The sequence below is a fragment of the Lithobates pipiens genome, unplaced genomic scaffold (genome assembly GCF_037356315.1).
Source record: "Lithobates pipiens isolate NorthernLeopardFrog02 unplaced genomic scaffold, aLitPip1_a1.2 Scaffold_19, whole genome shotgun sequence".
NCBI lineage: Eukaryota > Metazoa > Chordata > Amphibia > Anura > Ranidae > Lithobates > Lithobates pipiens.
This window is the reverse complement of record NW_027507764.1, coordinates 68,539,053-68,559,534: the sequence shown is the minus strand read 5'-3', so window position 1 is coordinate 68,559,534 and position 20,482 is coordinate 68,539,053. Positions and strand designations below refer to the sequence as shown.

The 20,482-nt window shown below is 42.0% G+C and overlaps 1 protein-coding gene across 2 annotated transcripts in view; it reads right to left on the bottom strand.

Moving 5' to 3' along the window:
• Window positions 1-20,482, bottom strand: part of MINDY3 (MINDY lysine 48 deubiquitinase 3) — a 197,166-nt gene that overhangs the window by 125,567 nt on the left and 51,117 nt on the right. For both annotated transcript variants that reach the window (XM_077490847.1, XM_077490848.1), the window contains 2 exons: window positions 14,570-14,640; window positions 1,005-1,085 (listed from right to left, as the gene is read on the bottom strand). In XM_077490847.1, the coding sequence (XP_077346973.1) occupies window positions 1,005-1,085; window positions 14,570-14,640 (152 nt within the window). The remainder of the gene's footprint in view (window positions 1-1,004; window positions 1,086-14,569; window positions 14,641-20,482) is intronic.

Sequence of the window (20,482 nt, the reverse complement as noted above, 5' to 3'; positions counted from 1 at the left end):
AATGCACTCAACCGCCATGGCCTGTATGCATGCTCACCACGCAAGACTCCGTTGCTGAAGAAAAAGCATGATGAAACTAATTTTAAAGTTTGCAGCACAACATTTAGACAAGCCTGTTAAATACTGGAAGAATATAGTCTGGTCAGATGAGACCAAAATTTAATTCTTTGGATGCCATAATACACACCATGTTTGGAGAACAAAATGGCACTGCACACCACCTCAAAAACACCCCCCATACCAACAGTGATGTTTGGAGGTGGGAACATCATGGCGTGGGGCTGTTTTTCAGCATACAGTACTGGCAAACTTCATATCATTGATGGAAGGATGAATGGAAAAATTTAAGATATTCTTGATAAAAATCTCCTGCCATCTACCAGGATGATGAAGATGAAATCAGGGTGGATATTTCAGGAAGACAATGACTCCAAACACAAAGCCAAGGAAACTCTCAATTGGTTTGAAAGAAAGAAAATAAATCTGCTAGAATGGCCCAGCCAATCACCGTACTAGAATCCAATAGAAAAGCTATGGAAAGAACTAAAAAAAGACCAGAGTTAATAGAAGAGACCCACAGAATCTTCAAGGTTTGAAGATGTGCAAATTCAATGCAGGTATTGCCATGGTTGTGATTGAAACCAGCGATCTTAGTGCTGCCAGCAAATGCACTGCAGACATGCTGCAAACACAATACAAATGTATGTACATGCACATAAAAAACGCACACTGAGGGCAGGGATTTGGCTATAAACGAGTCCCTAAACATGCGTTTTTTTTTCCCTGTGAGACACATTAGTAATTATACCGATCAGCCTCAACTTTATGACTACTGACTGGTTAAGTAAATAACATTTTCATTTATATAGTGCTGGGTATTTTGTTTTTTTGAAAGTAGATGGCTATAGTTTAGTGGTCTGATTTAAATAGTGGTATGTCACATTAAAGATCTAGAAATGTTCATGAAAATGGATATTCCCAATGACAAATGTGAAACATTTTACCTTGGTGAAGAACACTGTAAGATGCGTTTCGCTGCCAATCACCCAAATCGGATACTTCGGAGACTTCAGGAAACTGCCTACCTGGGAAACGAAAGACATTTATAAAAAAAAAGTGTCTCAAGCAACAAGAGGAAATACAAAGCTAAATTTAACATGTATCTGAACCTACATCCTTAGATGTGGTGGCTTCATTCGTTATATTTTTCCAGGCATTGTTTCATTATTTTCTGGTTGGGTAGAAGTAGAAGTCCTTTGGCAGGTAAAATGGCATCAATATATGGATTTCATACTATGTATTTAATGGTTTGCCTTGAGAACAGCTTTAAAGCGAAAGCTCTGAAAATCCCGCTATGCAATTCTATATTATTATACTGTAGGTACTTCTCTAGCGCCACCAATTTAGGCAGAACTGTACATGTATATTGTATATACATATTGGCCCCTACGCTCAAGGAGCTTACAATTTAAAGTGACACTAAAGGTTATTTTTTTTAAAATAACAAACATGGCATACTTACCTCCACCGTGCAGCTGGTTTTGCAGAGTGGCACCGAACCTGCTCTTCTGGGGTCCCTCCACGCATCAGATAACCCCCTGGGAGAAGCACTCTCCCTGGGGGTTACCTTGCGGGCACGCTCCCGAGTCCAGCATTCAGCGTCCCTAGACTCTGAATGCAGGACTCGGCCCCGCCCCCCAGTGACCGCGTTATTGGATTTGATTAACAGCGGGAGCCAATGGCTGCACTGCTATCAATCTATCCAATCTCTCGGCTCCACCCCGCATCAGATAACCCCCTGGGAGCGCTTCTTCAGCAGGTTTCTTGTTAGCACATAAGCACTGCAGCACAGGTGATTAGCTCCTTATGCTGCTAGATTTTTTTTTTCCCCAGACAGAAAACGCCCCTGCCAAAAAATGCTGCTAACAGCTTATGTGTGCATAGATACATAGGATAACATGCTGGGGATTTTACTGGCTCGAGAAAAAAAAAAATTAAAGAAAAACACCTGAAGCAAAAAACAGCAGCTGTAAAAACATCCAGCGTGCATTAGGCTTTAAGGAACACACTTTTTGTTTACACGCAACAATCAGGTTATTTTTTTGCTAGCATATTACTTAGCACCCCCAATTATATCGATTTTTAAAGCAAAAGACCCAGAAAATAAATTGAAGGGTTTTGCAGTTTTTATGTCAGACAGTATTTGCGCAGCGGTTTTTCAAACACAATTTGTGGGAGAAAATACACTTTTTTGAATGTTAATGCAAAAGAACACAACACATAACCCCATTTTTTTGTAAAATATAAAAAAAGATGTTACACCCAGTAAATCGCTAGCAAACATGTCAAGCTTTAAAATTGCACACATTCCACCAGCGATGCTTTAAAAGCCTTTACAAGCTACCACTTTAAAATGTAAAGAGGAGGTCCAGGGCTAGAATTACTGCTCATAATCTGACATTCGCGGCAATACCTCATGTCTGGGCCAATAGCTGTTTGTGTGGCGCAAATTCGCCTTTACACGCTAGCACAGGTTAGCAGGGGCGCAGTCATTTATTTTTTTACATTATTTATTCATTTGATTTTTATTTTTTTTATCACTTTTATTGTTGTCACAAGCAATTTCAACATCCTTTGTGACCGCAATATGCACATCCCCAGTACTCTTTATGGAGGGATCTGAAATCTACAAGACCTTTCTCAAAGGGCCTTTGAGAAAGTCACGTGATATGTGACGCAACACGTCAGGGAGGAGTCTAGGTGTCGATCGTCACTTCCGGTCGCGGCCGAGACCGAAAGCACCATTGTTTACATCTGCGAATTTCTACATTGTAATGTAAGTGTGGATATTTTTTAATAAAGTGGATTAACTTTACTACACATTGGCGGCCCCCTTATTCTCTTATATATAAACTGGATTGTGGATATTGGAGGAAATAAGCTGTTGTCCCGGAGGTTGTATTGGTAAGAGGTGGAAGATTGCTTACCAGCCACCCCTCAAGGGACCTTGATTAGAGGCGAGGGGCTGGGGGAAACAAGGGGTGCACTTGAAGCACTGAAGGTTGGAGGAACGGTGTATACTGCACTTATTGCTCACATTGCATGATTACCATCATCTGTTGGCATGATTGCACAATTTTTTTTGAGTGGACTGTTTGAATTTTGCACTGGATATTTATTTTTGTCCTACTGGAGTTTTTAAGATGTTTATCTTTCTGGCATGATTATGTTATGCGATTTACACCATTTGCACTATTGCACGGATTTATTGATTGATGCAATTTGTTACATTGATATTTTTATGCACTTTATTATTGGTATTTTGTCATATTGATACTTTCATGCACTTTACCGCTTTGCACAATTTTTACTACTTTTTTTGCACATTTTTTATGCACTGTATGAATTTTTATTTATATATTATATTGTTTTGGAGATTACACATTTCGCAGCATTTTAGTTAGCGCCACATAAAACACCCCCCAATATAGCAAAGGTGCTGTCAGGATAAAATAAATAAAAATGAAAAGCTTTATAAATGGACAGCAGATCTGAGTGTAAGCTTATCAGCCCTGAGATCAGACAAAGAACAGGTCAACCTACATGATTTGGCATTCACCTTTTACAGGGAGAGACTATAAGTCCTACCTATCATAGCAAGGCAAAACTGCTCTAATTTAACAGTGGCGATTAGGATTCTTCCACAGCTCACTCTCAACAGGTTCTCTTTAAATGGATTTCTATCTTTTTCCCATCTAAATTAACAACAGCCCTGCTTTTTTTACACTCACATTTTCCCATTCATGGAACATCAGATAACTATTTATTACACTTTAAACTTCAAAACACCATCTGAGAGATAAAAGCATAAACAAGGAGTAAAAATATCTGGGGTGGTTTTCGTTAGGGAACAGATTACACGGTTTGGAAGTCCCTGGAAGGTGTTGAAGTCCCTCTCTGATGGTGCACATTCATATACATAAATAAAAAGGCAGATTTAAAACAAGAAAATTCTTCTCCTTTTATAGATGAAAACATGGTCGGACAGCTGTTGCTGCGTGAAGTACGTTGTACATGTGCTTTACACATATCAGAGGTTTTCATAAACTGGTAAGATTTACAAATTATTCCATTGAGCTTAGTTTTTAACTTGTCATGAGCAGATAAAATGGGACTCTTATTTAAAAAAAAAAAAATCAAAAGTACAATAGTAAAATAAAAAACTGTTGTCTCCTGAAGTAATTCCTTTCTGCCACTAGATGTCCCCAGTCTTCCAGGTTGAACGATAGCCAGAACCATTCAACCCACCATTCTAAGCCTTGACTGTCAGGGACCTGCCCCCTGGAATAATGTCATCACTCAACTTTCTTTTAAAGTATTATTGCACTTAAGTGCACTTACATGTCATTATAGGAGCACCTTTCAGTTAAAAAGTAATGGTAGGTACACATTAGAAGTTGCTGTTTTTTTTTCGTTCAACCGAAAAAAAAAAAATGGAGGGATCACCATACTAACTAAGCAATGCTAGTACAACAATCTCTCCCGCTGAGCTATTGTGTTCTAACAGGAGGACTACCTCCAGCGGCATGGTTTGCCAACGCCGATTGGATGCCGTTAGATGGTACACACTGGCTGAATATTTGTCCTGTGTGTACCAGCCTTAAGGACTGGTCACTGCAACTGCCGGAGACGAGAAAGGATATTGTCATTGCTTTTAAAAACCAGGACAAATTGGTCGTCCAAAGGATTCCTAAATCTGTCTGGCCACTTTTACAACTCAGCTCTGTCAGGACAGTGACACCACTTTCTCTGTTATATTTAAGGAACACAGTGGTGTCACCTTCCTGCCTAGAGCCTGCTGACTGGACAATAAAGAAACAGCAACACACACGCCGTCTTCCGATTAGGTAGTTCCCAGTTTGCGCATGTAGATGTAGCAGAGCCGATTTACATTTTCTCTCCATTTTGCAAGGCATGACAGGAGGCTAATATCCAAACAGATAAAGGAGCCATGATAGTCTTATGTAGAAATAGGTTTCTATATATACACAGTATAGCCTTGTGTTCCATTTTAAACCTTTAAAATGAATGCAGGGAACACAGGACAGACCGGTTTGCTCCATCACAAAAAACAACAATGTAGCGCCATGTCCGTACCCACAGCATGTGGCCCTGTGCAGAAAGTGACAGCCACAAATGCATCAGAGCATGTGCTAACACATGTGCACGCTTCAGTGTTGGCATCACGTAGCCTATATAAACTAGGGGCACTACAGAAACAGCTTGACAAATGGTCTTTTAACTGGTCCCCCAATTACTTGACCTAACCTGCTAATTCTGTTTTAACATGTACGACCTTGACTTGCCTTCTGACCTGCCTCTGGACCGATGCCTTGAGTCCTCGGACTGCCTACTGGACTCTGTTCACTACCTTCTACCTTGAACCTTAACTATCCAGCTGTCACGAACCTCAACTTGTACCCCCGGCTCTGCTTCTGACTTCTGAATTGGCAACTTGCTGCTCAGCTTTTAGCAGACTCGTCTGGTGCTCTCAACTTTGTTCCCGTCTTCCAATGTGGTACCTTGCTGTCTGACTGTTACTGACCTTGGCTTGCGTCCCCAACTGTTAAAAGTTTTCTGATTTTGTACCTCACCGACGCTGGCCTTGGCTTGAGCCCTGCAACTCTGTTTCTGTCTTGTTATTTGGTATCTCGATGCCTAAATGTTGTTGGTCTTGGCTTGTGTTCGGATTCTGCTTCTATCTCCTGATTTGGTACCTCTTTGACCAGCGGTTACCAACCTTGGTCTTTGTCTCCAACTATGCTCCTGTTTCAGATTTGATACACCACTGCCCAGCCGTTACCCGCCTCAGCTTCCCTCTTTAATGCTCTGTCTACTTACAAATGTGGTACTTTGCTACCCCAGCTGCTTACTTCCTTTTGCCTTGTACTTCTGCTACCTGAAAATCACCAGCCTCTCTTTGTGCCCCTGACTTGCCCTCCAAGTTGGTAACATGCTACTCAGCTGTTACCAGCCAAGGCCAATGCTCCCAATTCTGTTCCCGTCTTCTGATTTGGTACCTTGCTGCCTGGCTGTCAATGACCTGAGCTTGTGCCCCGACTAGATTCCTAGCTTTTCATTTGGTGCCTCATGGCTTAACTTATTGGACTCAGCTTGTGTTTCTGCCGTCTTCCAATGCAGTATCTCATTGACCAGTTGTTACCAACTGGGTTTGGTCCCCACCTCCATTTCTTTCTTTTTATTTAGTGCCTTGCTGTCTGGATACTATTGAGCTCAACTTGTGTCTTGGCTATGTTCCTGTGACCTGTCTGATGCTTCTGTGTTCCAACATCTAGTTTCACCTCAGTGGTCTACAGTCACACACCCGATAGCTGCACAGATCCAGTACTACCTGAAACACCAGCACTCGTGGCACTCCACGTTCCTACATTACCTGCCACCACTTTTTTAGGGATGTTGGACTGGAGGTGCAAGAGAAGCACCCTCATCATCTCTGTTTCTACCACGTATGTGTCAAACACACAACTAAAGTATGTGATACAATTTAGTGCGAAAGGAAAACTATATTAGCCTGTTCAAACATACAAGTGTGGTTTACACTATGCGTTGCAATGCCTATGTAACAGTGTGAATAAAGCCTACATGTTTTTGGCTAGTCTACTCTAAATAAAAATGTCCACGTGTGATCACAGCTGGAGATATGGAGAGCCAGGTGGTACACTTCTCTATATTTGATGGCCCTGTCCGAGAAACAAACCTTACTTGTCAGCCATATTTCAACTGAGCGGTCTTAGTTGAACCGGTAGAACATAGCCAGAGATACCAAAAGTAGCCCTCTTCTCCATGATCACTGGATTGATTAAAAAAACAAAAAAACACAACATCAAAAAGGGCCCAGTTCCTACATACTGGAAGTCACCCATGATGCCTACTATCTGCGAATGGGTTTCTGAACTAAATTTTATAAATGCGAATGAAGGAGCTATTGGCCAAGTCAAATGAATCTTCACTAAATTCACGAACTTGTAGTTTCCATGGATAGAGTTGTCATATTCCCCCCCCCCCCCCACCCCCACAATTCTACAATTTCTAAGCTGCTAGGCATTTGCAAACACTCACCTGAGACCTCGCCAGGTTGACCTTTCCATCAGACACTCCCTTTTTCTGCTCCTTCCCCTGCTTTTACCATTAATACCATTCTCTCTACTTCTCGTGATTTTTTATTTTTTTTTGCTTCCTACTCTACATGACACTTCCCAGAACACTTAACCAGATTAGAAAACCAAGCTGCATTTCTACAGAATTACTGCATTTATCCTAGTTCCCATCGTGTCTGCATTGATTCCTTGCTCGATTCCTTTCTCTCCCCTACAGTATATTCACTTGAGAAGCTGCCCAAGTAGACACTTGAGCCCAAAACTGTTGCAAGTTTGTATAGTGTTTTTTGTGCCATATTCTCCAATAAAAGTTTATTCCTAAAGAAAAAAAAAATGTCCATGTGTGACTATGTCTACCCAAAATTGTCTTCTTCCCAGTGCTGCCAATATTAAGAATGCAGGTTTTACAATATGGTGTGTCTGCAATGAACCCCGAATGTCCTCTGGATTGATTTGGAGAATGCGTAGTCTGACAGATTACTATACTTTACATTACATACAGTAATCCAATGCAATTAAATAAGGGTGGGCAGCCAGTAATTAAAGGGAGGATGTACTTAGCTTGTGGTTATGACTCATTTACAGGAGATTTTAACTATAAAAGTAAACAAACGTTAACGGCTGAACTGAACTCCTTATTTTCCTTATTTTATGCTTTCCTTTTCTTGAGAATTATACTAAAAATAAGGAATGCACGTTCCAATTACAGAAAACATCCAGGCTTCCAAATATTAAAGCGTATCTAAACCCATTTTTTTTCCATTTAGACAGAATGGGGGGGGGGGTTGTTTGCCATCTGTGTGTCGTTGGAGAGACTTTAGTTCACTTTCTGTCCCGTAGACTTAACAGCAATCCTGAACAGAGGTTTTAGGTCTTCCCTTCTCGATCCTAAAGTAAGATAGCATTTTGCAGGAAAAACACTTTAATTTGTATGAAGACATTTTTTGTGTTTGATGCAATTGTTTTTAGTTGCTGTCTCCTTTCTGGAAATAGGAAGGGAAAGATAGCATATGAAAAAGGAGGTAAGCAAAAAGTAGAAGGAAAGGAAATAAAAGGGAGGAGGGGAGGAGAGAAGAGCAGTGCTGGACTACCCCAAACACGCAGTGTAAGCACCAGCCTATGGGCCCAACGCTGTTAAAGGGCCCCTTGACAATAGATCAAAATAATATTGATTTGATATTAAAACAAAAATTACAATGAAGCTTTCTTAAACTGCTCATTAAAAAGAAAGAAAAAAAATAACTCAAAAAACTTTATACTCTATAGAGAAAATGCTTTATTAATGTAATGTACCTAATAATAACTTCAAGTACATAAACCATAGACCATAGAACCATCAGGTTCGCATTACAGTTTCTCTTAAAAGCTCAAATTCTTTCAGCCGTCAGTTTGTAAAAAAAATTTGGTGCAACCAACGTACGTGTAATGTACAGTAGTGATGGTCATCTCTAGTTAACAGCCAACATGCACACTACTTAGTTCAATGTTATCCCACTAGAGCGTGCGTACGAGAAACTTCAAGTAAACTGCAAGGGGGCCCCAAGGCAGGCTTATTCGACCAGGATTCCATGGAACTCTAGGGTTTTTCCAGAAGTTTCTAGGGGTTTCCTTGAGCATTGAGAAAGGACTGCCTCTCAGATAAGTTTCCAGTGACGCCACTGATCTTTTTAGCTATGTGTAAAGGGATAGTTATTCCCAATGACCACTAGTAAGGAGCCTTTCTCCCCCTGAACATCACACTAGTGTATCATGAGTTGTAGGTACAGAAATTTTAGCTGGGGTTCCCCAAGACTGGAAAGTTATTTCAAGGGTTCCTCTATGTTGAAAAGGTTGAGAAATGATGCCCTAAGGCAGGGATATGCAATTAGCGAACCTCCAGCTGTTGCAAAACTACAAGTCCCATCATGCCTCTGCCTCTGGGTATCGTGCTTGTGGCTGTCAGAGTCTTGCTATGCCTCATGAGAGTTGTAGTTCTGTAACAGCTGGAGGTCCGCTAATTGCATATCCCTGCCCTAAGGTTTATCAGGGAGAAAAAAAAAGTCAGGAAGGTATATGTAGGCACCTTAATAAAGGGGAACTTCACTCCCCCATTCAACATAATTCTTAATCCTCATGCGGATAGCATTAGTAAATAAATAGGAAAGTATATGATATTAATTTGATTTAAAAACTCTTCACATTTCTTCAGTTACATCCTGGTTTCCATGCCTAGGCAAGTGATGTCATACATCCCAAGAGTCTTCAGAAGGGGAGAATGGGTTTTCCCAGTTAAGCACTGCCTGCATGCCCGAGATAGGAGCAGAATGGATTGTAGAAAGTAAATGCTACATGGATCATCTACCCTTACTCAAAATGGCCACAGCCAGAAATGCTAGGGAGTGTTTTACAAAGTGATTTCTCAGCAAAATAAAGCATGGAGACATGGATAGATAAGGGAGTTTGCTTTGAATAATAAAAAATAAATTAAATTGTGTTTTTGGTTTGGGGTGCTCCGATGCAGTGTAGACTCGCTTTAAAGGGACCTTCTTTTTTCAGTTTATCTAGGAAATTAGCGAAGCTTCGTGCACCAGAAAACTGGTGCTGAAAATGTCTGGAGTGACACGCATGGCAATAACTGAGCAGATAGCATGGGGAAAATAATTATTTTATTCCCTGCAGACTTTGTACGTATGCCCACTTACAAAGAAATGAAGGGTATATAATTTTTATTATAGGTGTATTTTAAATGATAGAGACAGAACATCAACCAAATATCTAGAAAAAAAAACAATACAAATGTTATAAATTGAGTTGCAGTTCAGTGAGTAAAATAAGTATTTGATCGCCTACCAACCAATAATTCTGCCTCCCACAGACTGGCTACAGTATGTGCTTATGTGGTACACAGATTCGTCCTGTCAATTTAAGAAGGTGCTCCTAACGAAAACTCGTTTGTGTGTATAAAAAAAAGCACATGTCCACAGTCTCTTTCGTTCAAACTCACAATGAAAGGCAAGACCAAAGAGCTGTCAAAGAATGTCAGAGGCAAGATTGTAGACCTGGGCAAGGCTGGAATGGGCTACAGGACTATCAGCAACAAGCTTGGTGAGGAGGAGGCAACTGTTGGAACAATTATTTGCAAATAGAAGAAATACAAAATAATCATCTATCGCCATCGGTCTGGAGCTCCATGAATGATTTCACCTCATGGGGTAAGGGATGATCATGCGAAAAGGAATCAGCCCAGAATTACACGGGGGGGAGAATGTGAATGATCTCAAGACAGTTGGGACCACAGTCACCTAACAAACCGTTGGTAACACAAAATAACACTGAAATTCTGCAGCACTGGCAAGGTCCCTCTCCTGGAGAAGCCACATTTACAGACCTATCTGAAGTTTGCCAATGAACAGCTAAAAGAAAAATGCTACATATGACCCTAAGAACACCATCCCTACAGTCAAGCACGAAGGTGGAAATATTATGCTTTGGGGCAGTTTTATTGCTAAAGGTACAGGCTGACTTGCCGCATTGAGGGGCCAATGGACAGGGCCATGTATTGTAAAATCTTGGATGAGAACCTTATTCTCCCTCAGCCAGAACATGGGTTGTAAATGGGTCTTTCAGCATGACAATGACCCAATACATACCACCAAGGCAACAAAGGAGTGGCTCAAGAAGAAGCACATTAAGGTCATGGAGTGACCTAGCCAGTCTCTAGACCAGGGATATGCAATTAGCGGACCTCCAGCTGTTGCAGAACTACAATTCCCATGAGGCATAGCAAGACTGACAGCCACAAGCATGACACCCAGAGGCAGAGGCATGATGGGACCTGTTTTGCAACAGCTGGAGGTCCGCTAATTGCATATCCCTGCTTACCAAATCTGCAGGGGATCAAATAAATATTCTCCACACTGTAGATCTATTTCAGATCTTTCCATGCTACCCATGCCAGTTTCTATTTCAGAGAATAACAGAAACTGGCATAGGTTCTGCAATTAAAGAGATTATATAGGAAACTGGAGGAGATCCCCACCAGGTCCAGTCTGGTCAGGAGACATGACATACTTCTCTCTGAGCCTGTACAGCCTCCCTCCTGCACTCAGCTGAGCGAGGGTGAGGGATGGACAGAGGGAGCGGAGCATGCAGTTTCAGCTATACCGTTTTATGTTGTGTTTGTCTCAGAAAGAGCATGCAACAGGGAGCAGATCAGTCCTAATTAATAAAGGGGCTTGTGAACAAAGTTTAGAAAGGAGGGGGGTGCAAACAGTATGCTTGCACCATTCCTTGTTAATTCCCCCCCATGTGCTTGAGAAGTAAAGTAATTGACAATTTTACTCCCTACACATTTTTCCTGCGTGATGACGTATCCATAGGCATTTCCCTACAAAGAACCAGTACAGAATCAACTAGCTTTACATAGGTCCGACTAATTGTGTATTCCAATTGGTGCATTGTGGAATGGAGTCTTTATTCCAGCTGGTGTTAAGGATTCATATATATTCTGATTTAGAAGTGGAAAGGAAATGCAGCGTAATGGCTTAACCACAAAGCTAACAGAAGTCCGATAGCATTACAAGGCTTCTTATTAACACCTACGCTGGTGCAGCACAAGAACAGCACAGTCTTTGTCTATGGAATATAATATCTGCACTAAGGAAATCTGAGGATTGAGCTGTGTGCAATGAAGTCCAAACCAAGAATTCATCACCTGAGAACACAATGTGCTGCTATGATCCAAAAAGTCTAACAAGTGGATGTGGTCTCTATGGACTACGCTTAGGCTTGGCATTCCATTGACAGAAAAAGCTGTAAGAACAACTGCCGTCACAGCTAAAATAAGCTTTCTTTCTTTTCACCTGTAAACCAACTTATAGGACAGATTAATAAAAAAAAAAATAATAATAATAATAAGAATAACAGAATGCATTTTCTCATAACGGCAGGACAGAGGATAGCTGTAGGGGCCCGTCACTTGCCACACTGGCTCAGCATAAGTCTAGTGTGCAGTACAAAAAGCAAAATGACCAGGGAATCTCAGAATCTGTACACAGAACTGATCAATCTCATTGATCAAGAAGCCTTTGCATTGGATATCTATTGAAGAAGGGCCAAGACAATATTCCTGAGCTGTGCTTAGCATTAGCATGTTTAGAAGCCAGTATGTCACACCAGGGAAATATTCCATGGTGGAAATGTTTGCACAGGAGCCGCAAATGTAAGGTGATCCAAGCAGTAGCAGATACACTAACCTGTGGTCAGTTTATAGCAGTCTTTTCTTACTTGATACTTACACCATTATTTTTTTTTTTAAGTAACCACTTCCTTTGCCCTTACACCTTTTTACACATGAAAAGGATTCCCAAAGTGCTACGGGTTAGATAAAAAAATAAATAAAAGAAGAGCAGTGCAATGCTACTCAATCTAAGCTAGCTGGAACTCCAGACTGATTCATTGGACAAGGACTAAAGCCCCATACACACTATCAGTTTTTCTGCTGAGTTTTTCCTTCAGATTTGCCAAAACCATATAATATGAGGTCAAAACTTAGGAGTTTCAATTTGTATGCAATCAGGCAGGCCCTTGCACTACATGGTTTTGGTAAATCTGAAGGAAAAAAATTAGCAGAAAATATGATAGTGTGTATGGGGCATAAGTTGGTGTAACACTGTAGTAAATAAAATAAATTTCTCAAAAAACAAAAACAAAAAAAAAACAGCCTTTAAAAACGTAAAAAAAAAAAAAGACAAAATTTTCAATTGATGCAAAAGTAAAAAGGCATTATCTTACATGTACCTGATAAAAAAAAAAAAAAAAAATAAAAGTATGACAAAAAAAAAATCTACAAATCCATTTGTAATTCTTTGATCACATTTTCAGCTTAAAAAAATATACAATATTTGAACCATGCAATGTTAACCCATAAAATGAACTGTTTACTGGAGAAAAGAATGCCAAGCCAAATGAAGTGGAAGAGTCACGTATGACAAAACTCGTAGGACGGAGCTACATGCTGATGTCACCGAGTAACCAGAAGTGACCCAGAACTTGTGCTTGTACCAGCCAGAGTTGTCTGTTTTCAATGTGTAATTACCCTGTGATGTGTGTAAGCACAGAGAAGGAGAGGGGGGAAGACACAGCAGATATGGTGTACCATATATATGCAATTGATTACTTCTCTAATATTAGGGGGTCATATTAATCTGGGATGCCTGTATTTTGAACCACCTGGTGGAAGCTTCCAGGTCTGCTGTGGCACGCGTTTCAAGAATCTTTGGTGGAATTTTTCATTATAGTTGCGCATGTGTTGACTTACACAATACCTTTGGGACATTATATTTTTTATTTTCTGATATTTATTAGTTATTGTTTAGTACATCACAGTTTGTTCATATGTTCAGATGGCATAACAAGCTAGAACTAACATTTTGCTTTATAAGACTCCATCTTCTCTCCCCTCTTCCCAATCTTCTTTCTAGGCTGGTAAATGGTTGCACTGGCACAAAGCAAATTTTAATGGCAAGAGGGGGGTGTGCTTAAGTCGACTTTTGTCCAGCATGAATGACCATAGATAGATCAAAATTCAAACAGTTCCTGATGAACAGACCAAATGTCAATCTATCCATGGCCAGCTTTACCATTGCTGTACCCAACAAAGTCCATTGCATGAATCTTTGGGGAAATTGCCTAAATCTGGAGAGTGCAAATTCTGGTGTAGCTCTGCAAAGAAACCAATCAGTTTCCAGGTTTTTTAGTCAAAGCTTAATTGAACAAGCTGAAGTTAGGAGCTGATTGGCTACCATGCAGCGCCAGATTTTGCCCTCTACAGTTTTTGTAAATCAACCCCTTTGTGCCATCAGTAGGGATGAGCACAGGTGAGTTCGCATGGTCCATGTGCAGAGTCCGCGGTAATCATAAGACATTGCCCGATCTCTGCAGCCGCGCATTGGGGCAATGTCTCACTGTCTGTGATTTGCGCTGCCCCAACTTCCTGGCGGGCTCTGCACATGGACCATGCGAACAAGCCTGAGCTCATTCTTAGCCATCAGGTTAGCTTTTCCATAAGAGCCCTTTCACACCGAGCCGCCCATAGCGCTGGCGGTAAAATGCTGATATTTTTAGCAGCGTTTTACCGTTGGATTTGAGGCGCATTTCGGCCACTAGCGGGGCGCTTTTAACCCCCGCTGGCAGCCGAGAAAGTTTCCCCGACGTCCTGCCAGCGCACTGCTCCAGTGTGAAAGCCCTCGGGCCTTTCACATTGGAGCAGCTGTTTGAGGGCGGCTTGCAGGCGCTATTTTTAACGCTATTATTGCCTGCAAAACACCCTCGGTGTGAAAGGGGTCTAATCCATAGGAGTCTTTACAGTGAGGTAGTTTGTAGGGCACAGTGTGATGTAGAAGAGCTCTTACCTTGCAGTATCGTAAAGACTCCATCAGTGTGAGAAAACCAACATGTGCCTGACTGTGGATACCGAGCAGCTCTGAAGAAGAAAAAAAAAAAAAAAAAAAAAAAAGAATAAGGATTAAAGTTGACAAATTATCTGAATAAATCAAACAGCATGCTTCGGGGATAGAGAACTTCACTGAAAACCATACAAGTACCATCAAAACAGGTTGAGGGCCACAAAAAACCCCCAAAAAACAGCATTTTAGCTTGCACATGATTGGATGATAAAATCAACAGAGCTTCCCCTCATTTCAGATCTTCCTCTCAGATTAACAGCGACTGAACTTTCAAGTGCACTTGTAGTGCAAAGTGGATTTGCCTTTAGTAAATAACCCCCTAAGTGTCAATGCTGTCTGCTGCTTTGTTCTGCTATCGGCATTCATCACTTCTGACAAGTTTTCTTGACACCAAGAAATGAAAACAGACAGGGGAGGGTGTTCCAGTACACAGCCTGTGATTGACAGTCTCAGCTCCGTCCTTGTGTGCGCCAATCAGTTCTCAGAGCCCTCCTTTCTGGGCTCTGTAGTGTGTAATTTCAGCTCTCCGCCCCTTTTTTTTGACAGCTCAGAAAAACTTCATAAATCCTGGACTTTGAGCAGATATAAAGAAGAGAAGACTGCAGATAAACAGATACAGCTTATGTATGAGGATTTGTTTCATCTCTGTATCACCTGAGGATAGTCAGTTCACTGGGTACATGTAAGGGGTTACAACCACTTTAATGTAGGGCCAGCCTTACACTAGCCACACATTGAGCAAATTTAAGTCAAATTTCCTAAGTAACTGGCTGAAATTCGATCAGTGATTGTCCCCGTCAGCCCAACATCCTTCGATTGAATAGAAGAAGCTACACAGAAAAATTGTCAGCCGAAAAGCACCTTCATCTAATTCGCTTGGCAATATACCGTGCTTCTAAATTTGCAACACGGAGGGGATGACATTGCAAGGAAGGATGGAGGAGTGAAGCTAGATCAACCTACAACACAGGTATGCAAGCAAGATATCCAGAAAATGGCAGTATAGGTCTCATCTGAGAGTCGGGCCGGCTAATTCTGTATAAAGGTGGCTCTGAAAACTAACGTTTTACTAAAATAAAGTATCTTTCATAATTTTCATCCAATAGATGGAGAACACATCAGAAAAGGTACTTTTAAACGCCTGGATTTCTGTTATTAAAGTGGAACTCCAATTGTTTTTTTCAACTTTCCATCTATTAAATCCTCTGCCCTTGTTTTTTTCTGCCAGTAAATACCTTATACAGCCCACGCCCTGTTTCATGCTTTCATGCCTGGGAAAAAAGCCTAGGCTTATGACATCATACACAGCTCTCTCTCTCTCACTTCCGTGAGAGCTTGCCGGGGGGGGGGGGGTGGATGAAACATACGAGGGCCAATGAGAGCTGCAGAGCTGGAGGTGTGTGTAAATGTGATTAGGCAGAAGCTTCAGCTGCCCACAGTTAAAATGGCTGCAGCCAGACTCAGTGGAGGGAGATTTCTGCAGCCTATTTTGCAGATACAGAAACACAGTATATATAAAATAATATGTAAAATGGTTGGAGGGAAGCTTCAGAATGGAAAAGATGATTTTTTTTGTTTTGTTTTGTTTTGTTTTACAAATTATGTGAGCAGACTGCAGTTGCTCTTTAAGGATGCAGCCTGTGAAAATTTCATGATTGAGCCCTGAAAATGCCCCCAGCTCGGCACTGAGTAAACTAATGACGGGACTGACAATAATCCAAGCGACTTCTAAAAGGATAAAAGAGATACAATGTACACAAATCTCTTATCTCCTCCATCTTCCCTGGAATAATACACACAAACCTCATTAGGACATAAAAGGAAGAAACCTTTTAATAATTCTAAATACAAGCAGTGAAAAATGGCCTAAAGGAAGAAAAGGTTTTCTCTTGTTTTGCAGACCTTTAGAAGGGCTCCGAGAGGTCAGCCAGCCCTGGCACAAGGCAATGCGTTTCACCATCTCAAATACAATTCACGGGATGGAAAAGAGCAAGACGTGACTGACACCTACTGGACAGATCAGTACATGGCACAGGGAAGACTTTTTTTTTGGGGGAGGGGGGGGATGAATCATAATCTTATCTTATTATTATAAAGGATTTATATAGTGCCAACAGGTATGCAAAGTTTTATAGAGTGGCAACAGTTTGAGCAGCACTTTACAAAATAAAGTAAGACAGTACAGTTACATAATTAAAAACAAACGGTTAGCAGGGCTCTGTTCAAAAGAGCTTACAATCTAAAAGTATATTTTGGAATTTGTCACTGTAAAATTTACCTAAAAGTGTTTCTGTACTTTACTTCAGTTACGTTACTTTTAGGGCCGGTTCAGACTAGGAATTGCGTTGCGTGTTCCTGTGCAATTCACATGTGGTTCTGTGCGGTGCAATTTCTGCCCATTCATTTCATGGGATGAAATCATACTGCACCAAAAGCAGCGCATACACTACTTTAAAGACCACACTGTAGAGAGTTACCCGCAATTGGGAAAACTAGCAGACATTTCCGCGTTTTGTTCACTGCCGACTGTTATTTATTAGGGAGTGGGTCCACCCTATGCCTACAACGGGCCATGGACTCTGTCCTTGCCCCTTGTGTTGGTCAGGGGTGATATCAGATAATGTACATTTTGGATTGGATTGCTTTGTTTATCCCATTACCAGTTACCTAATGGCATCAGAATTGTTCATCTAATTGCTGGTTTCCCCTCCCTGGTCTTCCCTGGCTTGTCCCGGATGGCCAGAGACTGGCTCAAACCTATTTCTCATCTGCACTGGAAAGATCTGCACAGTTTGTGTCCAATACATTTTTTTTTTCTATCAAGTGCTCACTTTTCGTATTCTTACTGTTTAAAATAAGCAAGCCGAGTGGGTCCGGTGGATTACTGCACCCCCACAGACTCGGCACTTGCTCAGGACCATGTTCCTAACCGACTAACGACCTTTTGGTGGGTCCTTGGACCCACGTACAGTTGCACTTTTGCTATGTCAGCATTTTCTGCCCCGAGGGTTTTCTCTGCCTTATTGTGCTTTTCTTTCTCCCTATTTTTTACTGCTTTCCCCTTAATGTTCCGATGTTGCCTTTCCTCATCCTTCCTCGAGTCCGTGGGGTTTGCGTCCGGAGAAACTGCTTTTCCACCATGACACTACATTGGCTGCCATTAAACATTTAAGGTATGAACTTGCCACAAAAAAAAAAAAAAAAAAGTGAAAGTTTTTAAAGTACCTTAAGAACATGTAGACATGGGTTGTTTACAGGAGACTCAATTTTCCTTGGCCTCCAGTCCCAAGTATTTTGCTGCCCAAAACCCTCAAGTGTATATGGCTAATGGCCCAACTAAACAGAGGGGGGTTCTGATAGCTTTTCGCAAATCGGTGCCCTTCAGTTGTACTAGGCAGATAGCAGACCCCGTTGGCAGATACCTCCTGCTTGAGGGGCACCATTCAAGATGCAGAGGTTACCAAAATGGCTTACTATGCACCCAACTCTTACCCAGGTCCCTTCCTGACCCATGTCTGCTCTTTTGACATCTCACCAAAAATCTACCCTGCTCCTGGCAGGAGACTAATGTGGCCCTGGATCCTTCTCTGGATAAACACCCCTCGGATTGAGTGGCTTCATCATTCGCAGCAAAATGTTTTCCCACTTACTCCTCTCAAATGGACGACCCGTTCAGGTCCGCCTGTCAATTTTTTAGGCGGATCTGAACGGACACTCCATAGAGGTCTATGGAGCGACAGAGGTCAGCGGTGACATGTCCACTGTCACCCGACCCGCTCCGAAAAAGTGTGACGGATGAAAAACCAAATTTTTCCATATGTCTGTGGATCAGGTGACGATGGACTCTGCGGTCCGTCTTCATCTGATCTACCATAGAGGAGAGCGGCGCTCTGACAGGTCCGTCCCTGTACAGTGTGCAGAGACAGACCTGTCATCTTCCTGCTCAGCAGGGATCGACAGAGCAATCCCCCCGCTGAGTAGAGCGGGCTCCGGACACGTCCGTGTTTAGGAGCCCTAAGGATACACATACTATTCTCATCTTCACCACTCCCACTCTAGAATTGATCATATGATAATTAAGCAGGTAAAAGCGCGCTATGGAGTGGGTTCTGACCAGCAGTAATATAAAGGTGTTAATTTATAACTATAACCTTGTATTTTATATGGGTTTTTAAACAAATTTTTTATTGGTTAAAGTTCTACTTTCTAATTCTTTATCCTATTGAAAAAATATAAAAATTTTTCTCTAAAAGGAGTTTTCTCTAATTTTTATGAGGTTGCTGCCACCCTAGTATACACAGGCTGCATAAACAACCTGCTTGCATGGAATGGTTCTTAATTATGGGTTACTGGCGCTACCTCCAACCAACAACTTCCAATATCACTACTTATTTCCTCAAACTTTTATGTCTATTACCTCAAACTGTCCCCAGGGGCTACGTAAATTGAACCCGTGTTCCGTATTTTAACTCAGCACCACCCCACTTATCCAATACCTCAAACTCAAGTCACAAGTGGTTATAACCACTTTATATCTCCTCTACTAGGTGTGCTGATACCACTTATTCTACATATAGTTTTATTACTTATATGCTTTAAATAAAATGTGAGTAAGAAGTGAAAAAGTGAAAAAAAGGGGAAAAAAAAAAGTGATAAATGGTTAATAAAACCTCTACCGCACCCAGAACAAAAAAAATATTTATAAAAAACCCAAACAAAAAAACACAGGGGCAAACCTCACAAAAGGCCCAAGAAAAGAGGGCAAAACACTAGAAAAAAAACCCAAAAAAATGGGGGGAAGAATAAGCTTCCAAGTGTTATATAGTGCAAAAGTCACTTCCTTAATGGGAAGTAAAGCTACCTTCAATTTTTATACAAAGATTTGTGCTAAATATCCCAAATCCTCCTGCATTGGTACCGTATATACTCGAGTATAGGCCGACCCGAATATAAGCCGAGGCCCCCAATTTACCCCCAAAAAACTGGAAAAAATTATTGACTCGTGTATAAGCCGAGGGTGAGACATGCCTGTCCATCCCTGTGTGTCCGTCCATCCCTGTGGGTCCATCCATCCCTGTGTGTGTGTCCATGCATCCGTGTGTGTGTGTGTCCATGCATCCGTGTGTGTGTGTGTCCATGCATCCGTGTGTGTGTGTGTGTGTGTGTGTGTGTGTGTGTGTGTGTGTGTGTGTGTGTGTGTGTGTGTGTGTGTGTGTGTGTGTGTGTGTGTGTGTGTGTCCGTGCAGCCTACCTGTGTCCAGCCTGCCTGCGTCCCGTCCAGCCTGCGTCCCGTCCAGCCTGCGTCCCGTCCAGCCTGCGTCCCGTCCAGCCTGCGTCCCGTCCAGCCTGCGTCCCGTCCAGCCTGCGTCCCGTCCAGCCTGCGTCCCGTCCCGGCCCGAGCCGAGCCTCCGTCCTTCAGCTCTTCGTCGGCGGCCATTCTAGGATTCAAAAGCCGCGCCTCCGTCGGTGATAGGCGGAACACTCAATTTCCCACTGACTGCTGTTCCGCCTATCGGATGTCCGTGATAGGCGGAACACTCAATTTCCCAGCAGCCTGTGTTCCGCCTATCACGGGCATCGTCTCATCCTCGTCCGTAGTACGAGGATGAGACGATGCCCGTGATAGGCGGAACACAGGCTGCTGGGAAATTCAGTGTTCCGCCTATCACAGGCGAAGGCGGAGCCGGAGGCGCGGCTTTTGAATTCTAGAATGGCCGCTGTCTGTCTGCTCGACACGCTGATCGAGCGGGCAGACAGCGATGACTCGAGTATAAGCCGAGGGGGGCACTTTCAGCCTCAAAAAAGAGGCTGAAAATCTCGGCTTATACTCGAGTATATACGGTAAATGTGAAAAATGTG